Source organism: Pan paniscus, chromosome 4 (assembly GCF_029289425.2).
Source record: "Pan paniscus chromosome 4, NHGRI_mPanPan1-v2.0_pri, whole genome shotgun sequence".
Classification (NCBI taxonomy): domain Eukaryota; kingdom Metazoa; phylum Chordata; class Mammalia; order Primates; family Hominidae; genus Pan; species Pan paniscus.
In genome coordinates this window covers 74,519,696-74,546,312 of record NC_073253.2, presented here as the reverse complement: position 1 = coordinate 74,546,312, position 26,617 = coordinate 74,519,696, and the positions used below count along the sequence as shown (strand labels likewise).

Below are 26,617 nucleotides of genomic sequence, written 5' to 3'. Positions count from 1 at the left end.
GCCAAGACTGGGCAAAGAAGCTGGTTGGTTTTGGAAGTGATGGTTCCCATAGCATAGAGGGAGAGAACAACGAGGTGGCCCTGCTATTAAGAGAAATACAACCATGTGTACAAACTGTATATTGCTTTGCACATCACCTTGAACTATCTTACAAAGCGGTGTTCCAGAACATTCCTCTGTACAATGATGTCAAAGACCTCCTTCACAGCATTTATCACTTTTATCACAATTCTCCTCTTCATAAGAGTGCTCTGAGAACTGCTTTCAAAGGCCTTCACCTTCGACCTGTGATGCCTTCTCAAATAGGAGACAGGAAGTGGCTTCATGGATTACAGGCAGCCCTCCAGAACTTTCTCAAGGGATATCCTGCAATTGTTCAGCAACTGCACTCAGTAAGTAATTTTGAAATATCGTATTATTTTACTTTTTCAGAATCACAGAAAATACTTTCCTTGAGCTCCTTGGAATAATAATTTTGGGAAAGATAACCACTATGTTGTTCCCAACCTGTGTTACAGGCAGGCAGAGGCAAAAGTGACACCAGTCAAAAGAAACCCAAAGAACTTCTGGAGTCCCTTCTCCAAGCTGACATTGTTAAATTTGCCCACTTCTTGTTGGATGTCATGAATGTCCTTAGCATTCTGTCCTGTGTCAATTAGAATAGAAATTCCTCAATTGCTGACATATTTGCCACTTTAGAGTCAACGCTGGAAATGCTCCAAATGTATCAAACAAGGTGAGAGGTTGGGATGATCTGAGGTCTGTCAAACTAGACAGTTTGACTTGCGAAATTATCTGCCAGATGTTTCTTCATTTAATTTGTTAGTTGTTATTTGGGTGATTTCTTTTCTCCCCAGACTAGGGCCAAAAGAACACATGGTGGATTCAGCCACACACTTTCATGGTAACTGCCTCAGAGGGAAAGAAAACATTTCTGCTGTGAGAAACATTGTTTTAACACATCTTATCAAGAGACTTCAAGGCTGTTTCAGAGATGCCAGCCAAAATGTGGCGAGGGCTACCGTGATTGGAAGTTTTAAATTGTGGCCCACAAAGATAAATCAAGGTAATCTATATGTGCTGACTTTGAACCTATTATTTTCCCATGGTCTGTGTGTTTCTTTTATATATGTGACTATTTTTGGCATCTTGATTATAGAATTTGGAGAAAAAGAGGTATCCATCCTGACTGCACATTATGAACCAGTATTAGAAGCTGCCAATGTGAAACTTAGTGAAGTGTATACTGAATGGAGCATGTTGAAATTAGAGATTTATGCCAGGTAAGCAAGAAAGCAAGCTGAGGAAAGTGGCGGATATTTATAAATGTTTGGGTAAAACTTGGGAGTCTCAATCTTTTACATTTCTTCTCCTCCCTCCTAGATTTCAGAACATTCGAAAATTGACCTGGGATTTTGTGAATTCCATTTACTTACACAAGTATCCAAATATCCTGACACTAGTCGACCTAGTGTTGACCCTTCCTGCAAGTTCAGCTGAAGCAGAACGTGGCTTTAGTCAGATGAAATGGACCAAGTCACATATGCATGCAAAAATCAAGGCTGAAATTATGACGGATGTCCTAATTATTCAGTTGAATTCTCCAGACATTAATAATTTTGACCCTAGGAAAGCTATCCATTTATGGAATGCAAGAACACCATCTTCAACTGGTGACACAAGATCTAATTCAGATTGCTCATCAAACTCAGAAAATGAAAGTGATTAGCAATATGCAAATGTTGACATTTTTGTTGCTTAGCAATGTAGATCTTTTGCATAGTAAAAAATAAAATAAAATAAATGGTTTCCAGAAGCCTGAAATTTAAAAGTAAAACAGTAACTTCTCTTCACATCAAACAAAAGGCATTTGGCTTCTTCCAAACATACAGAGTAAAAAGCCCAAGATTGTTTCTTCTATAGCTTTCTAACTTCACCTATGTATTCATGTGTTCTTTCACACTCTTTTGGTGGAGCTGTATGCTGCTACACAATGGTGTTATTTTGATGTCATTTTTTTTAGTTATTCCTAAGGGTGACCAGACTATGATTACGGTCTGAGTTCCCTTAGGCCTGGCATACAATTCATTATTTTTCCTCGATAATTCTAAGTGATAGTTGCATTAGGTAATTAACTTAGAGTCAAACTGAAAGAGAGCTTCTCTTTTCATCTGTGAACAAAATTTATACGTTTATATAATTATGTTATTGCAACCATATCACTACATGCTTTGGCCATTTAAGTAACAAAGGCAAATATTAAAACAGTTTTCACATTTCATGCTAAATCCTCAGGTAAACAATTCTTATGTAAACTGTAAGTACTGTCTTATAACACTTTGTTTTGCACCGTATCCATTAGAGATTGTGGAAATGTATTGCAGATTACAAGATTTTTAAAATACTTTGAGCCCCTTCACGGTTTCAATAGATTCTATTTATGGCTGTAGCTTGAAGAACATGACTGATTTATGTCTGACTTAGCTAAAAACCCACATAGGATCTTATAAACCTCAGTTCACTGAAAATTCTGCTATCTGGGAAAATGTTCTCATGTCTATAAAACTGGATACTCGGGTTTGATGAAAAAGGATACAGAATGTATTTCTGAACAGCCTGCTGGATGGCCAATTATATCAAAGAAGAAAGGTTTCACTCTTGCTACCCAGAAAATTACCTTCCAGATCTCAAAATTGTGTATTTGATTCGAAGCACTGAGATTTTAGAAGGATTATTGCATTTCCCTGGAGGTTAGAGGAAATGATAAAGTTCATGTGGACTTTTAGAAATGCTAAAAACTTCGATGTAAAAAGAAATCCTTGGGATAGTGTGTCTATGTTTCATTCTTTTTATTCCTAAAACAAAGAATAGCTATGTACTCTGGACCTGAAAGATCCCTGGATACACATTAGGAGTCTCTCCTTGTTGTAGAAGGTACCTCTTTGTGTTGGTTAGCCAGACATTTTTTTTTAAAAACAGATTCATTTATTTTGTTTTCTTATTTATTTCTTAATGCATGTGCATGCAATTTGAAGTGAAAAACAAGGTAGACATCTCTTTTAAATTGAGTTAAGTAGGTTAGTTCATAAGAGCAAAGATTTTAAAAGGTTAGTAGTCTTTCATGAAATACTTAGGAATACTGAGCCAATTAGGTGACTAAATTAGCACTTCCAATCCAGTAATTTAACAATTCAAATTTCTCTAGATTTACAAAAGCAAATATGGTCTGATCCAAAGGGCAAGATGTGGATAAATGTATTATCTTGATTGTAGTGGTGATCTGCCTGTATTTGGAACACTTTTATCTAATATTTGCCAAAATATTTTACTCTTGTGCCCTACAGCATGTAGGAAACCTTAAAATCATATATTTTTTTAAAAAATTCAGCCTATTCTGAGTGAAAAGTCAAAGAAGACTCTAAACTAAAAAGTATACAGTGTTATAATTTTACTCAATCTGGATTTAATTATTACTAAGCCAAAAAAGGCATTTTGACTTAGTTGAAAAACAATAATGAGAGAGCATCAGGAAATTATAATTTTTATATTTCCAAAATGTCTTCTGTTTCTTTAAAACTTACCATTTTATATAATATGAATAAAGAGAGTTTTCAAATACTCATTGCTTCTATTTTAGCAAAAGAAGAGAAAAACCATCACCTAAACCAAGTGACAAAATATTTTTCATTGTATTATAGGCATAATAGGAAATAAAGCATTTACTGACATTCTGATCGATTTGGTGACCCTGAACCTTGGCACAAACAACTTTCCTAGTAGTTGGATGCACCTTACCCAACCTGAAGTAAGTTTCTATGTTGTTTGAGTTGTAAAGCTTTAAGCATTCTTATTTGATCAATGCATCAATAGTTCTAAAATAACGAGTACTTGCATAGTGTCTGACATTTAGTAGGCAATCAATGAAATGTGAGTGAATGAAAAATGAATGAACTTCCAATTAAAACATATAATATGCATATGCTCAATATTTGAATAATAAGTGATGATCTGTCAGTGAAATATTATAGAGACTGTGATGTTCAACCAGTGAGTTTCTATCTAAAATTACCAAATGGAATGATCCTAACTAGTAATAGTAGATAATTCTGGTTGTTCTTGCTTTTCATCATAACATTTTCCTTAAGAATGTTCAGAAAACAAAATGCTTAAAGAGCATTCTCCCATGGGCCACAAAGCCCTTGCACAGGCACAGCTATAATTTTTGTCTCTCCTCTGTTGGAAAGGTACAAAGTTAACTGGAGTGATGTGTGTAATTGATGGTATAATGGTAAGCAAAAATCACAAATGTCAAGGAAGCAAAAAATGAAACACTTTCTAGGTGCTCTCTGGTGTGGATTGGTTGGTAGAATAAAGGAAACAAAAGTCAGAACTGATTCTATGTGCCAGTGAAAAGTCCTACTTCTTTCATGGGAAACTCTCACTATGAAAATATGAGCAAGTAGAGCATCAAGATAGATTCATGTAGATATTCCAAAGATATTTCCTGTTTTCTTCTAGTTACAGGAATTAACATCTTTATTAACAGTCAACTCCGAGTTCGTGGACTGGCGGAAGTTCCTGTTAGTAACCTCAATGCCTTGGCCCGTTCCCTCGGAGGAGGAGCTCCTTGAGACCCTTCAGAAGTTCAAGGCTGTGGATAAGGAGCATTTGGGCACCATCACTTTCGAGCAGTATATGCAGGTTGTTACCAGCACCTGATGGCATTGATAACACCAGAACACCTGTGACCTAAGAAGTGAATTACTCACTGATGTTACATTGACAGGTCTCAGGCCAGTGCATTGCTTCTCAGCTCCCCATGTCTAGGCACCCAGAGGCAGCACAGGCAGTGTCAAAGCCCCAGCCAGAAACCTGGCTTCCATCCCCAGGGAAAAGATCTGAAAAAGTCAGAACTTCCAGGAGAACAAAGGGTTCTGAAAGCAGTTACATAAACTTTATTGTTCTTCTCCTGAGTTCCTAACCAGTGGTTCTTATCCTTGGCTGTACATTAGAATCATCTGCAAAGCTTTTAATAGGTCCAATGTCCAATACTCTAAGCTCCCGGCATAGAAAGAACAGTGATTAAAACATACACACACACACACACATACACACACAGGGAAAGGAGCAGGTTTTTTTTCTTTGGGGTGAGAGGGTGATGAATGATGAGATTATTTTTGAGAAGTTGAGTTTGAAATATCCGTGGGAAATGAAGAGAGAAATGTCCAATCTAATATGGCCCATACAGAAGGGATCATGAGTCAATATCAGGTAAGTGGTTATTGAACTTATGAATGTATGAGATCACTCAAGGAAAGTAATGGATAACCCAGTAGGGTATGTAATAGTTGGCCACTGGACGTGGCAGGTGGCATGTAACCGGTAACCTGTGCTAGAGAAATTTTGGTGGAATAATAAGTACAGAAGTTAGATGGCAGAGGGTTGAGGAAATGAATGGGTCTTTAGGAAGTGAGGACAAGAAAAGTCAACTGATTTTTGAGAAGTCTGAGTAAGACAAGAGTAAAAACAAAATTTCATAACTGAGAGGGGCCTGAATTACTTACTTGATTAATGTCATTACATTGCTCACACCATTTCATATTGCTGGTAGACATGAAATAGGGAAACTTTCAGAAGGAGCTAACTTTGAAACAGAGTAATACTTTCCAGGTGCCTGCATCTCACATGAATTTCACCAGTCATACCCCTTCCTGCTTCCCTTTTCTTCCTTAATGCATGGCCTCTTTTTTTTTTTTTTTTTTTTTTTTTTTTTGAGAGAGCTCTGAGGTTTCCAGGCTCATAGAGTTGAACCAGAAGGAAAAAACACAAACTATGACAAGGCTCTTTCAAGGCTGATCAAGACAGGTGTTCAGTTATTTGAGCTCTGCTACATTTATTTTCCAAGTAGATTTACAATTTGTTAAGGTGGTTTTGTTTGAAAACAAAAGCAGCAGAGCAAAACTTACTCTGTTTCCATAGCTGTCTTAAGATTTTTAAAAGTGCGCACTCATGAAATGACTGACCTTCGCTATTTATTGTATGTGGCAATTAACATAGGATATCAATTTCAACGTCCTTTTGCACAAACATGAGAAGAACAAAGGGTGTTGGCAATTTTCACCAAAGTGCTGAGCTAAAACCAGAAAACTATTTTACCAAAGGTGTGAGTTTCTTAGAGAAAGTTGGATGCTGTGTTTAAGAGAAACTCAGCAATACTTCTTTGAACACTACCTGTGTTTTAGGAACAGTTGTTTTCTGAGCTCTGCCCTCTCCCCTTCCGCCCTCAGGTCCCCCTCCTCTGAAACCCCCATTTGGAAAGGCCCACTTGACCAGCCTGCATGCCTTTCACAGATTGTCAGCACTTGCCAGCTCATTGCCCCTCCCCCCACAATGTTGTTTCAGTGGAAAAATCAAAATAACGTTAGGTCAAAATTTTATAAGATTTGTAGAAAACGCCCCATTAGGATAGTAAAATAGTATGCTTGCATTGCGGAAATGAAGTTCTAATTGGTGTCAGTTATACACTGAGACAGAGGGACGTCATGAACAAGAGGTCACCGAGATCTTGAGTCAGTCATTCAGTTACTTAACAAAGAGTTTTCTAAAACTAGCAATGTACACCAGCACCATGCAAGTCTCCACAAACAGATAGGACATGAACAGGACATAAGGAATATGAGCTATTTTTAATGGGGGCACAGACTCCTCCGAAATATGACTAATGCAAGATTAATACAGGGTAGCAGCCTCCAAGCGTCATCACACGATCCAATCGTTAAAAATAGCCAGCACTCCGAATCTATGGATACTTATTTATAAATTATATACATATACTACAGCACTAATACATTATGAACATAATCAAAGATGTAAAAATAAAAATTACATAAGAATGAGATAAAAAGAAATGTAAATGGAAGTTCTAGTATTTTCTCCTACACCCCTGTGGTTTCTGCATCCTACTTGGGAGACAACTGCTCTAGAGACAAGATTGGCTCAGTCTCTGTGGCTTTTAGAGGAACATCTCAGCAAAATACATAGTTTAATAATTTTCATTTTTATTTTTTATGTAGGCTGGTCTGTGGTTTACAGGAGATGAAGATATAAAAATTCCAGAAAATCCTCTTGAACCCCTTCCATTTAATAGGCAGGAGCATCTTATAGAGGTAATGATTGAGATCTTTAAAACATGGCATTATAGCACTAATCATTTTCTTTGTGTTTTCTTCCACTTGTGTAACTTGGCTGTGGACTGCACCCCTGCCCCTCAATTCCTCTGCTGTCTCTCCAAAGTGCAGACCTTAGTTAGCTCACTAAGGAGGCAGTGTAGAGAAGTTCTGGGGAGGAGGCAGGGGCCAGAATCTCAGAGCCTTACTGTTAACTCTCTATGTGATCCTGGACAATTCCATGGCCTCTCGGAATTCATCTTCTTCGTCTGTCAAATAAGCTAAGTTTTAACACATTTGTCTCTAAGCTTCCTTCCAATTCTAAAAGCTTAGGATAAAATTTGTCATTTTACCAATGTCCATTTCTCTTTGATTTTGACTAATACAGCAAGGGTTTGCCTACAGCATTGCCCATAGCCCATCAGAGCTTGCAGCTCTCACTATTATTATTATCCTCAATAATAGCATCTTATGAGCCTCTATTTCTGAGGCCACAATAAAAAGCCAGACCTTAAAAATCTCAATGCGGCCGGGCGCGGTGGCTCACGCCTGTAATCCCAGCACTTTGGGAGGCCGAGGCAGGTGGATCGCAAGGTCAGTCAGGAGATCGAGACCATCCTGGCTAACACGGTGAAACCCCGTCTCTACTAAAAATACAAAAAAATTAGCCGGGTGCAGTGGCGGGCGCCTGTAGTCCCAGCTACTCAGGAGGCTGAGGCAGGAGAATGGCGTGAACCCGGGAGGCGGAGCTTGCAGTGAGCCGAGATAGCGCCACTGCAGTCAGGCCTGGGCGAAAGAGCGAGACTCTGTCTCAAAAAAAAAAAAAAAATCTCAATGCTGCTTTGACCTCAGTAAGACATGAAAAAAACTGAATGGTAGATTTAGACATCACAGTGAACTCTGTATAATGTATAGATTGTTCAATTTCTAGCCAGCCATTAGTTCCAAATTGCAGTACAAAATTGAGCAAGATTCCAGTTGCAGCCTTAAATGGAGCAATTTCCTTCAATTGGATGCATATTTTTTGAGCACCTCTGCTAGATGCTAGCAGGAGAGCAGGTAAGAGAAAGGGTCAGAGAGTTACCCAAAAGTCCAAGACATAAGGTTGACAGTTGCAGGGGCAGTATTTTGTGTGTTGTTGTTTTTAATGTGAAACTGGGGAACTGAAAACCAATTATCCTGGAGCGTTTTGAAATGGTCTGTATATGCTTTTATGAACAAATCTGCCATCAACATGAACAGGTTCTTCATTAGTTGGAAGCAACTGGCAGTTTGAATATTATGCCAAGTGAAAAGTACTTTCATTTTCAGCCAGAAGTTTTTAGAAATGTCAATCAAAGGCAGAATCTTTGAGCTGCTCACTTGGCAGCAAAACAGAAAAGGACCTTTTAGTACTTTTGGAGCAGGTGGCTCCCACCTGCTGCTGGAAGATTACAGGGAGGAAAGGAACAAAGTCAGCAGCAGAGGCAGGACTGTGGAGACTGAGCAAAACGTGTTGTTATGGAACAAAGATGGCTGACGGGTGTGTGTGTGTGTGTGTGTGTGTGTGTGTGTGTGTGTGATGTCCATATGACAGAAAAGGTGAAAGAAGTGGTGTTTTCCATCCTCCCCGTGGATGTCTCTGAGACTCAATGCTCAGAAGTTACATAAATCTCAATGTTCTTACACTGGGATAAAAGCACAGATTTCACTGCAAGCTGTGAGGTATCCATGGCATTACCCAACCTCTCTGCGCCTTGCTTTCTTATCCCTCTCTGGTGGGGCTGTTGTGCAGAGGGAGTTCATGTGTGTGGTACTCTTGGAACAGCGACTGGCACATAATAAGTCCTATGTGTCAGTCAACAAGCAAAACAGGTTAACTATACATGGTTAAACAGTGGTTAATGGTTAACCTGCTAAAGAAAGGTGGGCAAAGATAAAACGTCAAACAACAAAAGATGTTTGTTTACTTATTTGGCTGTAATTAGAATAAGAAATACCAAATCAGAGAGAAATGGACACATTAGAAATCCTGGAGGCCAGAAGCCCTGGTTCTGCTCCCAGTGCTGCCAGGACTTGCTGTGGAAACTTGCACAGATCTGCACCTCCAGGTCCTCCGTAACTTCTTGCCATTTCAGTCAATGGCAACCCTATCCTTCCAGTTGCTCAGGTCAAAAACCCAGGAGTCATCCCCAGTTCCTCTCTTCTCTCAAACTCCACATCCAATACCTTAGGAAATCCTGAGAGTTCTATCTTCAAAACGCATAAATCCCGAATGAGACCACTTCTTCCCAGCCCTATTGCCATCACCTGGAACAAGCCACAATCAGCTTCACCTAGATGATTGCAACGGCCTCGTGATAGGTCTCCCTGATTATGCTTTGTCTTCACCCAGCTTGCAGATCAAATCACAGCATCTCCCGCTCAAAACTTCTGTGGCTCTGTGTTTTACTCAGAGGAAAGGCCCAAATCCTTACGTGTCCAACCAGGCCTTGTGTATTCTGACCATGTTGCCTCTTTCATTTCACCTCCTGCCAACCTCCCTTTGCCAATTCTGCTCAGCCACACTGACCTGCTCATTGTTGATCAAACACGCAAGGCCTGCCCCCACCTTGGGAGTTCAGCCTCAGCAGCCCCTTTGTCTGTCATGCTCTTCCCCTGGATGTCTTCCCCAGCTAACTCCCTGCCCTCCTCCATGTCATTGGTCAAACTTCATCTCAATCTTGCTGTCTAGCACCCTCTCCATTCTTCACTCTCAATTCCCCTTTCCTTGACCTGCTCTTTTTTCTGTGTTTTCATAATCACTACATAGTTTACTTATTTTATTTATTCTTTTATCTTCTTCTTTTTTTTCAGGCTGGAGTGCAGTAGCACGATCTCAGCTCACTGCAACCTCCACCTCCCAGGTTCAAGCAATTCTCCTGCCTCAGCCTCTCGAGCAGCTGGGATTACAGGCGCCCGCCACCAGACCTGGCTAATTTTTGTACTTTTAGTAGAGATGGGGTTTTGCTATGTTGGCCAGAGTGGTCTCCAACTCTGTTGGAGTTGGAGTAATCTGCCCGTCTTGGCCACCCAAAGTGCTGGGATTACAGACATGAGCCACCACGCCTGGCCGCTCTCATTTCTTTGAGACATTATTTAAATTTTTGTTGGATTTTCCAAATATCAGAAATTATTTTCCCACCTGTTATCTTCATTTATGCCTAGTTAAACCTGTTCATAGTTGTAAGGGTTTTTGGTAACAAATAACATAGAGGAAATACCCTCTGACTCTAGGAACTTGCTTCTCAAAGTATGAGCCAGAACCAGCAACATTAAAAGTACCTGGAACCTTGCTAGACAGGCAGAACCTTAGAAGGTCCAGCACCATATACTTAACCAGAATTCACATTTTAAAAAGGTTCTCCAGGTCATAAATATACATTTGAGAAAAGCTAGAAGGTAGCAGTCTCCCCAGACAGGGCTGCTTATGTGCCTGGGTGTGGCCTATGTATTCCAGGGCTTGGGCCTCTGCTTTGGAGGGCCCCAGAGGATATTTGACTCCCAGGCACTAACTCCTCATGCTGCCAAATGCACAAGACCCTGTGTCAATGTCAGCTCAGGCATTCAGAGTGAGAAAATTGCTGATTTGATATTTGGTGTTTAGTATACTCTCTGCCTGGATGTGAAGTCAACTAGGGTCAGTAGCTTGAGTATGAAGTCCAGAGCAGGTGAACCAGTTTAAAGACTTTTTAATGGCTAGAATCCCAGTGGCTTTAGGCATCATTTTCTTTCCCTCCTTTCACTCCCCACAGAGACCGATGGACCAGAAGCCTCATATTTAGGACCAGGGCCTAGTTTGTCCAGAGAATGCTGAGGACAGATAGATGGGTCCTTGTGCTTGTGGCTCTCTTTTCCTATTTAATGTGCAGTCCCCCACTACCCTTAATTAGTACAGTATTTCCTAAATATGTTAGTAGCATTAATTAGCACAATATTTCTTTTACAATATTTCAGGGCCCCACTTTTACTGCTTTTTTTCTTAACATTATTCAGTTCATACCATTCATTATATGTTAGCTTTACTAATTCAATCCTCAGAAGGCAACCTTATTCCAAAGCTCCTGGGGGGATTCTTCATTGCCATGACTGAATACTGACTATGAGAGTGCACCCATTTTATCTTTGGAATTCTTTTTGTGTGCAGTTTTTCTTTAGGCTATTTGCTGACTATAAGAAGGATCCACCCCAGCTTGACTACACACAGATGCTGCTTTACTTTGCTTGCCACCCAGACACCGTGGAAGGAGTCTACAGGGCCCTCAGTGTGGCTGTTGGAACTCATGTCTTCCAACAAGTCAAAGCTTCCATTCCAAGTGCAGAAAAGGTAATTGCATTCCAGAAATAGACTAACTATAGAGTCTAGAGGGGATGCCTGAAGATCCTAAACTGACAACAAGTACTCTATTCTTTTCATCTCCGTATTTTCCTAGGTGTGTAATATGATGCTTTACACATACTAGGTCTTCAACAAAGCCTTACTCAATTGGATTAAGACCTGGGGACCCAATTGCCATCAAACATTTTTGTAGTAAAATCAAGATTTATTCAAAGTGTCTTGGTGGAATCAAACTTTACTCTGTAAAGGATGGCCTTTATTTGGCATGAGTGCTGATCCTGATAAATGAAACAGAAATGGGTATCAACCCAATCCATTTGGGATTCTATATAGAAACTGTAGATGAAACAAGTTCAGGTCTACATGCACACCACATATATGTGGCTTGGTAGTGTTTCAGACCAAAGCCCGGCCACTGGAAACCTGCATTTCATATCACCTGTGTCCAAGGACAAAGAAGCTTAATATCTGATTAAGATGCCACCTCACCTTCCCCTTGAGATCTCTCAGGCATTGGCATTCCCTGGCTTTTGGGATGGGATAATCTCCAACAGGGTGCTAGGTAACGTGCTTCCTAGGTGCCCGTTTGTTCTTGGCATGGCTTTTGGTTCTGTTGTTTGGGGGCTGGAGCAGTGGCTCCATCTGATGGGATGCTTGGTTCTGTTTTTCCTTTGTAGAAACAGAGGGGAAAAGATTGCTGCCCAGTCGAGACTCCTCAGATGTTCCAGACACACTTCCATCCTTTTCACACATACTTGTTAAAGTAGAATAGTCTGAAAGGAATGGGAGGTTCCTGTAACTGCATTCATGGGAGGGAAGAGATAAACTCTTAATTGCCACCCTAAAGTTTGGCCCTGAGCATGTGGACAGAAAGATCTCCTTCCCATTCCACTAGAGCCAGAGTGAGGCCAGATACATATCTAATGAGCTAACAACTCTTCAAATCAGTGTGCTGTAAAAACTGGTTCAACACACAGTGGCAGAAAGTTCAGCCTGGAGTGTGTATTTCCATTCAAGAATTCTGCCTTCTTTGACAGTAGAAGCCCAGTTTAAGAGTTTCCCAAATAAGGGGCTGGGTGTGGTGGCTCCCACCTGTAATCCCAGCACTTTTGGAGGCCAACGCAGGTGGCTCACCTGAGGTCAGGAGTTCTAGACCAGCCTGACCAATATGGTGAAACCCCATCTCTACTGAAAATACAATTAGTTGGGTGTGGTGGTGTGTGCCTGTAGTCCCAGCTACTCAGGAGACTGAGACTGGAGAATTACTTGAACCTGGGAGGCAGAGGTTGCAGTGAGCCAAGATCGCACCACTGCTCTCCAGCCTCGGTGACAAAGCAAGACTCCATCTCAAAAAAAAAAAAATTCCCAAATAATTGAGGAGTTAGGTATGATGTGCATTCACGGGCACTGCATTTGCCACTTTCCCAGGGATGTTTCTGTATCTCTCTGTAGATGGGAGTTCCCTAAACTAACTCTGGATCTATGATCTAAGCCCAGATCACAGCATGCTGTGAGGTCTCATTAATGTCTGTCTTGCCTCACCTGAAATGATGTCAGACCCGCTGCTATATGTTCCCATGGTGCACCCTGCTTCCCCTACAAGATACTCCTCACCTGGCAATGACTTCCTTGAGATCTGCTTCTCTCTAGACTCTAAGCACCCTGTGGACCAGGAGTTTGGTGGGGAGGAGGCATCTGTTTTGTTCTGCATCCCTGAAGTTGAGGCAAGGCCTGGTACAGAGCTCAGTAAACATTGCATTCATTGATAGATCAATTAATTAGTTCATTCACTTTGTAAATTATGCTTTTTGCATGGTCCCGTGAGGAACACAAAAGAAGCCAAACTTGCTCTCCTGAAGGGACTCTAATTGGCCTCATTCATACAGAAAAGAATGAATGATGCCCCAAACAGGGGGGGAGCATGGAATAAAAGGCAGATTAACGTGAGGCCTTGCCAGCCAGAAGAGGTGTGGATGCCCTCTCCTTTCCTGCCTCTCTGTCTTTACTCTCATTACTCTCTCCACCTGGCATACTCTTCATCTCATCTCAAAGGATCCGAGGCCTCCCCATTATCCAAGGGCTACAACAATGCCACATCTTTCACGAAGCATCCCCTGACAACACTGAGCACTCTCGCAGCAAGGCCCAGGTTATAACCAGAACTTCCCTGGCAGGGCGGAGCACATTCACACACACACATTCACGCTTCCACAAACATTTATTGAGCACCTACGTGTGCTGGGGACCACTCTCGATTCGGGGGTATGGCAGTGAACAAAAATTATTCCAGGCAGGAGGAAGACAGGCAATAAACAAATAATCAAAACAGAGACTACATCGAATGGTGATAAATTCTATGGAAAAAAAAAAGAATGCAGGGGGAAAATACAGGCATTGGAAGAGGGGTTGCAATGTTCATTAGGGTGGCCAGAAAAGCCCTCTCTGCGAAGAGACATACAAACAGAGGCCCAGAGAAGGTGAGGGGGAGAGCCTTGCAGGTCCCTGGGGCATGAGCACTTGAAGTGAGGACAACAGTGAGTGCAAAAGCAGCCATAACTGGTGTGCTCTGAGAACTAGGGCTAGCCAGCAGAGCTGGAGAGGACCAGGCTGAAGGAGAGTAACAGGGAAGGGAAGTGAGAGGGAGAGGACCCTGAGGTCCACTGCAGGGACCTTAGCTTTAACTCTATGCAGGATGAGAAGTCATTGGAAGGGTGCAGTCACCTGGCTTCACTAAGTCAGGATCTCTCTGTGTTGAGGAGAGACTATAGACAGCAAAGGAGGGAAGTAAGGAGACCTAGGCCTTCAGGCAGGGGACCACTTATCTATTTCTACTGCTAAATGGTTCCTGCCTTGAGTTTGGGACACCTTGTTACCCATCTTCATGTCCTCTGAAGTAGCTGCCACATAGCCAGTGCTTGATTAGTATTTGTGAACATGGCCAGGAAAGAACTGAAGAAGGAAGAGAGGGACAGTGAAATGAATGGAATTTAGTCTCCATGGTAGAGAGGAGGAAAGCAGACATTGCAGGCAGGCAGAGGCAACAGTGGAGTCCAGGAGGCTGAGATGAGCAGGAAAGGCCAGGAAAAAGGAAGCCTGTGCTAGAGCTGTTGCCATAGCAACAGACAGCTGTCTCCTGAGGCTGGCAGCCAGGCTAGCTAGCACAGGAAGACGCTTAATGCCTTCCATCCCTGAGTGCTGCATTCACTGTGTGCTAGTGTTCCTACCCGGGAAGCAGCTCTCCTTGAGTGCTGCTCTCAAGAGCTCCTTTAAAATCCAAGGACACTGTGGAGGAACTGAACCAAGAACACTGCGCTGCAGAGATTAAGCTAGTGGGTGGGAGGTGGAGCCTGGGATGGAACACAGGGCTCTCTCTCACACACAGGCCTGTTCCTGACTTGGAGTGAACCCTAGGAGCACTTGGAACACAGAAGCCACTCACCTTCTTCATTCTCACTCACTCCTCATCCCACTGTCTCCAACTGTGGCACTCCATTTCTGTGCCATTTCCACTATGTTCCAGTTTCCTGGGCAACCCTGTCCCAGGAAGCCATAATGCTCAGAAATAACACCTCCAGCAGATTCATATTCACTCCCAAGCCATTCAATCAGATCTCTGCTTTTGCTTTCCCCACAAACAACTGGAAATCTCCCCAGCATTTCATTCTTCTTTACTCTATTTCTGCTATTCATGCTGATTTTATTCAATGCGGCTCAGGCCTTCTGTTTAAAGCCACAGCTTCTTGGGTAATTTAAAAGAAACTTAAAAGCAAGGCATTCATCAGTAATGCCCTAGTCTAGGTGGATCTTTAAATAAATGACATTTGGGAAAATGGTTCGTTCTGCCACCTGTGTGGCATGGGGTTAGTAAATTGTGAGCTTGAATCTCTCACATTGCAAAAGTCTTGTAAAAACATCTTGGCAAGGAGCGTTTGAGGCCCTGGGGTAGAAAACACATACATTTCTATGCTCTTCTGCTCTTTGAGGCTTTGCCCACATTAATCCAAGACCAGACCTCTGTGCTGCCATCTGAGATGTGGGACTGAGCTGACTGAATGATAGAAATGCATGGTCAGGAAGACACACAGGTAGCACTCTGGGGACACATTTGTTGGGAGTCCTGAGAGTTAGCCAAGTGTGACATAGTGCTTGACAGCACCACAATCTGTTCCCCTTCTTAGATAATAATGTGACTTTTGTAGAGCTTTGATACCACTGATAATTGCTCATTCAAAAGTACTGGCTTTTCTCCAAATTGGCCTCACTGGTTTTGTTCCTGTACCCACATTCAACATCACCGGCTTTCAGAGACTCTGTTGGAGAGAACCACCTCCTCTTGCACACGTTTCCCTCTCTGCAGGACCATGCCAACTTCTTCAGTTCGATCTCAGTCTCTCTCCCTTCCTTCCCTTCCCACTGAGCCACTAAGCCTATTCTATACCAACCCCCTAGAGAGCAAAAATAGCAAACATGTAAAAAGTGTCCTCTGACACTAATAAGTTAAGGATTATTCACTCTGACATTTCAAATGTTTACATTGCTACCTCTTAAATTTTAAAAAAAATCATTTATTCCATTATGCTTACATCAGGCCTTTGGAAAGTAAGTTTCTCCCCCTAATTATGGAAATAGTTACAGAGAGCCCGGGTTCCTTCTTTGCTTAATTTTGGTATCATCTGCTCATCTAAGCAGCTAGTTGTTTGCTTGCCTACAGGTTCTATGTTTATCTTGGGTACACAGAACCTATGCTACACTCTGAATAGAAATTTATTCATCCTGGACTCACTCAGAAAGATGTTTTACATCACAACTATGTTCATTTCACTACACTAACTGTTTCATTGCCCTGGAAAATTATTGATGGGTAGCCAATGCAATAATCCCCAAGATTCCTGGGTGGAAATACTAAAGCTGATTTTACATTTCTGCCATGTAGCATTTCCAAATGTTTAAAGTGGACAAAAGCCTGGAGGAAAATTATATAAATATGTATATTTGATTCCAAAATCTTCACCTGTTAGAGCATTCCCTCTGTCTTTTTTTCTCTCTTTCTTTTTTCAAGCTTAAATTCCCAACTTAACAATGGATATAGAGACCCAACTAAGGCAAAGTGACCATACAGAGCTATAGCAAATGTAACCTGCCTTCATTACACTGCCCACTGTCCCTCCAAATTCCTTATAGGGACATATGACTACCAGAGGCTTAATTTTATGCTGCATCATAATCCTTCTATACATGAGATTTACATGACTATTTAGAAAGAGGTTGCACAATCTATAGACTTGATACTTCTACTGAATAGAATATTTACAGCATTGGCACCCTCCTAAATTAGCATTTTTTTTCTTCCTTGGAATAAAGGAGATCAGATCTCAGATGTTCTGTGACATCTGGCCAGCCAAAAATGCCAAAATGCTCCTTTCTTTCTTGGCAAATTATCAAATATTGAAACATACATACATACACACATGTATGCAGACACATATACACAGAAATTTACTATAAAGAATGTAAGAAGCACAAAGCAAAGGAAATTGTCTATTCCGCTATCCAGAAGTCACCACTGTTAACTCTTTACTGTGTCTGCTTTCCATTTTCATCAATAGAATAGATATATAAGCAAACTATCCTACTGCATGTATTACTTTGTTTTCTGCTTGCTTTTTGCACTTATTCTATCATGAGTGTTTTCTTGTGTTATTAAGAATTCTGCTAAACCATCATTTTTCATGGCAATGTAATATTACATTGCAGAAATAGAGTTTATTTTACCATTCCCCCATTTTTTGGAATCTTAGGTTTTCTATTTTTGCTGTAACACTGAATGAACAGCCATATACAAAAGTATTTGGGCAAATGAATATTTCTTCAGGATCAATTCCTAGTTCTGTAACTACTGGGTCAATGATAGGATACATAAGAAGAATATATACATTCAGGCTTTTGATACATAAGAAATCAAAACAATTTACTCTTCACCATACTCATGAGTGCCTGAGTTCATGGCTTTTGGCCAAATTTCAAAGAGCAGCAGTAAAAATCCCAACCTGATTTTGTACACTGGATTTGTTTTCTATTTTGCCTGCTGAGTGTTTAGTTGGGATATCCTCCAGTGTCCAAAGAAATGTTTCTGAAGCTCTTAGAATCTGTCAAACTAGAGCAATTGACTTGCCTTAGCCTCTCAATTGCATTCAATTTCAAAAGCAAATCTTGTTTAAAATCTATATACATGTGTATATCTATATCTATATACAGGGGTACAAGTACCTGGCAGGGTAGTCAGCCCAAGAATGTATGAAGTTGTGTAGGACACACCCCACACTATACAAGCTTCTATACACTACAAGTAAAACTGGTCTTGAATTTTAACATTGTAATTTTCAAGGCAGGTAGCGTATTCTCCTCTAGACTGGTTAGCTAGTTTGTGGTAGGCTCTGTCATTCATGAAAAGTGTGCGATTATGAAATTGGTATATTCCAAAAGTCTCCATTGGTGGAAAAAAACTTCAATTTAACTTCATGTTCTCTTCATTTAACTTTGCAGACCTCCTCAACTGATGCAGGTCCAGCTGAGGAATTTCCTGAACCTGAGGGAAATGCTGCAAGAGAAGAAAGGAAATTAAAAGACGACAGGGAGAAAAGGGAACAGAAGGATGAAGAAATCCCTGAAAATGCAAACAATGAAAAGATGTCCATGGAAACACTACTCAAAGTGTTCAAAGGGGGAAGTGAAGCACAGGACTCCAACAGATTTGCCAGCCACCTAAAGATAGAGAACATTTATGCAGAGGTTGGTTAAATTATTTTGAAAAAAGTTGGCCTCAATTCTGAGCATATTTTTATGGAATTGCTCTCAAAATATATCATTGTATGAAATGATACAGAATCTCTTTAGTAAATACAACCATTTTTTTAACATCTACTGGATTGTGAGGTTGATTAACTTCATTTTTTTCTTCCTTAAAGGGCTTCATAAAAACATTTCAAGACCTAGGTGCCAAGAACCTGGAGCCAATTGAAGTCGCTGTTCTCTTGAAGCATCCTTTTATTCAAGACCTGATTTCAAATTATTCAGACTATAAGTTTCCTGTGAGTATTACCCCAAAGTGCTCTAATTTGGTTGGGCTCCGGTTCAGGACATGCTAGGATGTTTCTAAATGTGAGCTGGCGTGGAAGAGAAAGAAGCTGGACTCTGCCAGGCCAGGCCAGAATCTGGAGAAGCTAAGCTGGTAATCACATCAGGCCAGAAAGGTCAGCCTGAAATACCCAAAGGGCAGCAAGCTCAGGCACAGTTGATAGGTGGTAGTTAAAGCTGGGTGGGTGACAGTGTTAGGATTGTCATTGTAGTCATGTAATGACCCTAGCCTGTGATTGAAGGGTTTGGAGAATAAGATTCCTCCTGCCAAAGAGAACTAACCAAGACCATGATCTCCAGCCAAGTGCTGACATATTCATTGTACTCTAATCACGCAAGGTACACATCATCTATGTAGTGGAAATGATAGTGTGTGCAAAAGGTTGGGCACCACTTCCATCAGGAAAACAGTGTGCAAGATGGAGAAACTAAGGACAAACCCCAGAGAAACTGGACAAACCCAGCAGAAGAAAGGAAGAACTGCAACTCAGAAATCACATAACCACCAAGCAGGTCTGGACCACACATGCTAAATGTGCATCCACTATGGCAAGTCCCAGGCCTTTAACAGCAGGGACTGAGGAGGGCAGAGGCTGACACCAACCCCCTTTCATACTGTAGCACTACATCCCTCTCAGATATGAGTTTAACATGAAGTCTCCCTGTTTGACTCCTGTGAGTTGTGTATTGAACTACAAAGTGTTTGCTGAGTTGAAAATAAAAGCACTTTCACTTTGGTAGAATGTAGATTGTGTATCTTGACTTCTCAATGATAACAAGTTACATTTTGCAGTTTTCTTCCTATACCCACAAATGAAACTATTCAGACTTAAATATCTTCCTGTGTGCCTAAATGTTTTTGTTCTAAATTGCTGATCCTTTTAAATATTAAATTATTAATTAATATTAAAATTAATTTTATTGCCTGTATTAGTATAACTGAAGTTGATTTCTTTTTTTTTTATTATACTTTAAGTTCTAGGGTACATGTGCACAACGTACAGGTTTGTTACATAAGTATACATGTGCCATGTTGGTGTGCTGTACCCATTAACTCGTCATTTACACTAGGTGTATCTCCTAATGCTATCCCTCTCCCCTCCCCCGACCCCACGACAGGCCCCAGTGTGTGATGTTCACCTTCCTGTGTCCAAGGGTTCTCATTGTTCAATTCCCACCTATCAGTGAGAACATGCGGTATTTGGTTTTCTGTCCTTGCGATAGTTTGCTGAGAATGATGGTTTCCAGCTTCATCCATGTCCCTATGAAGGACATGAACTCATCCTTTTATATGGCTGCATAGTATTCCATGGTGCATATGTGCCACATTTTCTTAATCCAGTGTATATATCATAGATGGACATTTGGGTTGGTTCCAAGTCTTTGCTATTGGGTTTTACATATATATATTTGTATATGTATATATGTATATATATGTATATGTATATATGTATATATATGTAAAACCCAATATATATACATATATATGTATGTAACATATACATATTTTTTTACATATATGTGTAAAAAAAATTGGGTTTACATATATATATATATAAAACAAGCTAGCAGCTGTTTAGACAGAAAGCCTATGCAGTAGTGAAATATGATTACAGCATTTAAGAACACAGGCTCTGGAATCAGGTCATGGGACTGAATCTCAGGTCTACCCCTCAGTAACTCCCTGACCTTAACTTTCTCTTAATCCTGGCTTTCTCGTCTGTTAAATGGGGATGAGACATTCATATTCAAAGGGTGGTGGTGAGGATTAAGTGAGGTCATGCATGTAAAGCACTTGGCATGGTATCTGACACAGGGGAAGTGCTACAGAAATGATGGCTGTTAGGGGTACTATTCAATACTGATCACCTACTACTGAGACCCGTAGTATAAGCTTCCATAGGAGAGAGAAAATTGAGTACATAATTTGGTCACTGCTCTAAAAAAATTTAACTCCTTTTTGCAAGATAATTTTTACATGCAGGAATTGCAAGAAAGTGATATAAGTTAAACCAACCAAGTGCAGAATTATAGGAATTCAGTACTTGACATTTTTGTGCTGGAAGTGTGGAGGGAGTCTGCCCAAGATGGAATAAGCTAGGTCTTGAACGATGGCCAGGGTTTGGGAAAGTGGAGAGAGGGAAAGGGACGTCTACATGGATTTTGCTGTTGGAGTAGGGAGGCAGCAGAGTCCTGGGTGAAGGCAAGGTTTGGGGAAGGCATGGAAGAAGGACTGCAGGAGCCCCACCCCATGAATAGCCTGGGAAAGGTATAAAATGATCCCATTAAATTGGTCATATCAGGCCAGATTGCGAAGAACCCAGATGTCACAAAGGGAAATGTGGATTCCATTTGAAAAGCAAGAGAGAATAAACAGGCTGCTGAGCAGAGCATGATATGATATTAAATTCATCCCCAAGCATTCCTTGGGGATATTGTGCCATAATGTCATCCTGCACCACGTGGATTCCATAGGCCCATCTCTCTAGACTGCATTTTAGCTTACATTCCCTGCTCCACATATCAGGGAACAGCTCTCTTACATTGAACCAGTAAAATAATTTGCAAAATCCTTTGGAATTATGTAAAATAGGACTTATTTTATATTGCTGATTACAAGTAGGAGCATAAAAATGATGCCACAATTATTTCCTCTCATACTGGAAAGAAAACTCCCACAAAATCAGTATGACTTGAAAATATCTTCACTCTGAGCAGAGTGATTAAATATGATGAACTTGCAAAGAAGATTCTATTTGACAATTTGCTTGAGAAAAGAAAATGGCCAACAGATGGCTGCCTTCAAGAGTTAGCCTTTCCGAATAGGTGTTCTGACTTCCCGGGAAACCTGTCATCCATAAGACTCCCCCTGCTTTATTTTTTTGAGACAGAGTTTTGCTCTTGTTGCCCAGGCTGGAGTGCAGTGGCATGATCTGGGCTCACTGCAACCTCCACCTCCTGGGTTCACACGATTCTCCTGCCTCAGCCTCCTGAGTAGCTGGGATGACAGGTGCCTGCCACCACGCCCAGCTAATTTTTTGTATTTTTAGTAGAGATGGGGCTTCACTATGTTGGCCAGGCTGGTCTCGAACTCCTGACCTCAGGCAATCCACCCGCCTCAGCCTCCCAAAGTGCTGGAGGACTCCTTTTAAGTTATACATTCCCCTCACTTCTGAAGGAGTGTCAGCAACTAGCAATGTTAACTGAAGTACTATTGGCATTTGGAGCAGCACAGTTCCTCTTTGAGGATAACTGTCCCAAGTGTGGCAGAATACCTAACATTTCAGGCCCTACCCCCTGTATTCCAGGAACATCCTGACATACTGATCTCCAAAACCACCTCTGCCTGCACATTTGCCAAGCCTTCCTTGATGCACAGTACCCCTCTGGCTGAAAGCCACCCAGCAGCAGGGTGACTGTCTTCTGTTAACCAGTCTCACAATACCTGTAGCACCTGGCATTCTCATAGCAGAGAGTTAGTTAGTGAGTTAGTTCATTGCCAGAATGCTTCTCTAAGATATACCTGAGTCATCTACTTTAACTCTCCCTCCTCAAGTCCTCCACACCTCTTCCTGGTCACTCCACCAAGGAATCTAATTAGAGGCCAGTAAACAACCACCCGGGGGACTCATTTGTATGATGGTCCATCAAGAAGAGTTGTGCCTGTGTCCTGAAAAGTCTACATTCTAATATTTACAGTGAAAAAGGGTCCCTTTCCAGTAAGGTGTTCTATTCTCATTTTTGCTAAAAAAAATAAAATAAAATAAAATAAAATAAAATAAAAACAAAAGAAATGAAGGGATGGAGAGAAAAGAATCTTTGAAGACTCAAACCACTGCACTCGTCCTGTCATTTTTTGCTTCAGATATCCATGTACAAGTAAATAGATCACATTTTTATAATACACTTCAACCACAGTGATGTCATCTGAAGATCTTTCAAGATAAGAAGAGCAAAAGCTAGAGTGTGGTTTTTCAGGTTAAAATGTTGTTTGCTATTATAAACAGTGGGAAGTGAAGGTTGTTGCCTAACAGCTTTATGTTTACAAGGTTCTTGTTTAGAAGTGACAACATTTTAAGATACATATTTGAAAAAAATAAGTATGCATAATTGTAATAATGCATTTAAGGTGTACTGGCTTTTGGTTATGAGAGTGGGCTCTGGAGCTGCACTGACTGGGTTCATACCTATGAAGTGTGTGGCCTTAGGCAAGTGACCTCAAAGTGCCTTGGTGTCTGCATCTGTAAAATAGGGCCAATTATCATAGTCACCTCATGGTGGGGGGGGTGGGGTTTGTACAAATTAAAGGAGATAATACATATAAAGTGCTTAACTCAGTTCCTGGAAGATAGAAAGCACTCAATATATGTGAGATACTACTACTACTACTACTATTAGGTTCGTGCAAAAGTAGTTGCAGTTTTTGCCATTACTTTTTTTTTTTTTTTTTTTTTTTTGAGACGGAGTCTCGCTCTGTTGCCCAGGCTGGAGGGTTGGATTGCTGGATTCAGTGGTGCAATCTTGGCTCACTGCAAGCTGCGCCTCCCGGGTTCACGCCATTCTCCTGCCTCAGCCTCCCGAGTAGCTGGGACTACAGGTGCCTGCCACCACGCCCGACTAATTTCTCCATATTTTTTTTATTAGAGATGGGTTTTCAATGTGTTAGCCAGGATGGTCTCAATCCCCTGACCTTGTGATCCGCCCACCTTGGCCTCCCAAAGTGCTGGGATTACAGGCATGAGCCACCGCACCTGGCCTCCCATTACTTTTGATGGCAAAGAACCACAATTACTTTTGCACCAACCTACTTCTACTACTGCTGGTCTGTAGTAGTTACCGTGCACAAGAAATAATTCTGAATCATGTGCAATTATATGTGGATGGACTAGTGAGCTGGCATCTAATCTCTTGAACACACATGTCTTGTCTTTGGAAAAAAAGAAGGACTTTTACTGGTGCAGTGCCCATGATGATAAAGGGTCCAAACTGAAGTCCCAGGAAGCCTCTGGTCCATACCTATGTGGAAGTTCCAGATTTTGCGTTGGACATTATAGGCATTCAGCTAAAGTCACTTATTTAATTTCCACTTTCATAGGCCTTGTACAAAAAAGTTATTTTCAAATAATGCTCCTAAATTATTAAGAAAATGATTTGTATAAATATAAGAAGATCAGTGAGGATATTGGAACTGGGTTGTTGGTGAACAAAGTCAATTTCCTGTGATAAATATATATTTATAAATGTAAATGAATAAACAATTTTCTCTAAAAACTTAATAACTTTAGTTTCTTGTGATGAACGCAGGCTCAATTATTATACATTCTTTAAAACAAATATGTAAATCAAGCATATTACCTTATAATTGAGGTTTATATTCAATGGGAGATAGCAAGAAATCTTTTAATGTTAACATTAGAATATCACCAGAAAATATCTTATAAACAAATGAATCAGGACCCAATTACATTAGGATAACATACCTATAATTATAAGTGCGAACTGAAGGAGACTTTCATCCCTCTTGTCTTCAAGGCACCTGACTTTAAAATATTCTCTAAGCTTCTCCTTTATCTTTATAACAAAATATGATAGCTGCTTCAGTGCTTTGTGTTTTCAAAGCACCAGTGTCAAACATTTTCTGGCTTTCACAGGCTCTTCTCCATTCACTGCTACTGAAAATTGTGGTCCCTGATTTCAGCTATAAATTTAGCTAAGACTGGTTTAAATATATCTGGAGCTTATCATTTTCCCCTTGCTATGGAGTGTCAGATAATCACAAGTTAGCTTATTCCTTAATCCTCAAATTAACTTTTGATAATATTAAAATGACATTAGTTATTATAAACATACTATATAAAGAAGACATGTTATTAGGAATTGTAGTGGGCTGGGCACAGTGGTTGCCATCTGTAATCCCAGCACTTTGGGAGGCTGAGGTGGGAGGATTGCTTGAGGCCAGGTGTTTGAGAGAAACCTGGTCAACAGAGCAAGACTCCTCTCTACAAAAAATTTTAAAATTAGCTGGACATGGTGACATGTGCCTGTAGTCCCAGCTACTTAGAAAACTGAGGTGGGAGTATTTCTTGAGCCTTGGAGATTGAGGCTGCAGTGAGCTATGGTCATGCCACAGCACTGCAGCCTGGGTGACAGAGCGAAACTCTATTTCTAAAAAAAAATAAATAATAAATGGAAGAATTATACTGGGTAAGACTAGAAAAGTCAATGGGGAGCAGCTTTTCTTTTCCACTTGGTTCACTTAGCATTGACCTTTGGCTTTAGGAGATCTGTGTTTTCAAGGAACAAGATCTCTAAAGAAAATGATTCACTATGATTCCTCGCAGTGACTGATAGAAGCAGTGCATATGTCAATTGGCAAGGGTCAGCACAGATGGTGAACAAACTCATGTCTTCTCAACTAAAATGATCACAGTCAAATTGAAGCCTTTGAAACTCAGCTCTGAGGAAAAGGAACTTATATTGTTAAAATACTTCTCTAAAATTGTGAAATAAAAAAAAAAACCTAAAAGCTACCTAAATGCAATTCTGTATTTTTCACATGTTGGTACTCCTTCTACATTGTGATAATAGTTTAAACATATTTTGAAAAATATCTGTGATTTAAGATGTAAGATAGCTGTATAGCAAATGTAAAACAGGTCATTCTTTCCCTGATGTTTTTTCAATGAAAGAATGAGACAATTTCAGGAAAGTAATCTTTTGTTTTAAAATTCTACAAATCTATAGACATGATTAATTTAGCATTAGCATTTACTTTCATAGAGGGTGAATACTGGTTTTTTTGTTCATTCATAAGGAAACAATCTTTTAACTTGCCCATTCATTATATGCCAGGTTCTGTGTAACTGCTTTTACAAATGTTAATTAACCTAATATGACAACTCCATTATTAGGCGTGGAAACTGAGGGTCCAAGATCTTAGATAATTTTCCAAACATACAAGTAGTAAGTATCAGGGTGGGATTAAAACTAAATGGAGAAATTTGCTCAGTGGAAAAAAAGAAATAAAAACTGTTTAATGGTTGCCATGTACTATGTGATCATTTATTAGTATTTGTATAGTATAGTATTGATCATCCTTTATTAGTATTTGTAACTTCTCTTTGAATCTTTTGTCTTAGGATATTAAAATAATTCTCCAAAGGAGTGAACATGTACAAGGAAGTGATGGAGAGAGATCACCTTCAAGACATACAGAGGAAAAGAAATGAAGACAAAAGAGTGTGATTTTTTTAATTCTGCAATAAATCTTCCAAAAATTAAATGTGACCATGGTGTTTGTCATATATGTTACCATTTTAAGTATAGAAATGAACCCTACCAGTTCATTATCGGCATTGAAAATGGAACCTTCCTTAACTTGGAGAATATTTCATAATAAAGAGAGAAAAAAATCCAAAGTAAAAATCCAAAGTAAGCAGGAATGCATTTTGAAGTGATTCTGAAAATGGAAGGCCCCAAAACAAGATGTTCAAAAATAAGTCATGAAAACTCCCTATGAAAGGTATCTACATTAGGCAGATATAGTGAAAATTTCCCCAAAACTCCACATCAGCACAGTGCTTCTAGGTACATCTTACAGTTCTTTCTCCATACGCAGTAAAATTTCCAGGTTTATTTCAATAGCCAAGAAGAAGGCTGCATTATTGAACTGCTAGTAAAGCTTTGTTCCCATCATCTATTCATAATTATTTCTTAATAGAATATATTTCCTTCATAGATAGATGTACAATTTCATCTTTTCGCTTGATAAGTTGATGACTCAAATTCAATGACACTTATCAATAAACTGTTTCAAGAATGGTGATGTATTCTTGGTGGCTGGGCTGCTTCTATGATAACCCCTGTGGGTCTCCTCATTGGCTGAATCCTCCTCTTCTGCTCAACCTCTGAGTTAGGAGGGCCCCAGGAATCAGCCTTCTCCATCTGCAGTCAAGCCCTG

General features: G+C 40.3%; 1 protein-coding gene across 1 annotated transcript in view; it reads left to right on the top strand.

Moving 5' to 3' along the window:
- SPEF2 (sperm flagellar 2) overlaps positions 1–25,953 on the top strand; it is a 197,891-nt gene extending 171,938 nt beyond the window's left edge. The window contains exons 31-37 of the mRNA XM_034960179.4: positions 3,699–3,805; positions 4,519–4,701; positions 7,074–7,166; positions 11,332–11,511; positions 18,067–18,312; positions 18,489–18,611; positions 25,797–25,953. Coding sequence (XP_034816070.1) covers positions 3,699–3,805; positions 4,519–4,701; positions 7,074–7,166; positions 11,332–11,511; positions 18,067–18,312; positions 18,489–18,611; positions 25,797–25,886 — 1,022 coding nt within the window. The 3' untranslated portion in view covers positions 25,887–25,953. The remainder of the gene's footprint in view (positions 1–3,698; positions 3,806–4,518; positions 4,702–7,073; positions 7,167–11,331; positions 11,512–18,066; positions 18,313–18,488; positions 18,612–25,796) is intronic.
- The last annotated feature ends 664 nt before the right edge of the window (positions 25,954–26,617 follow it).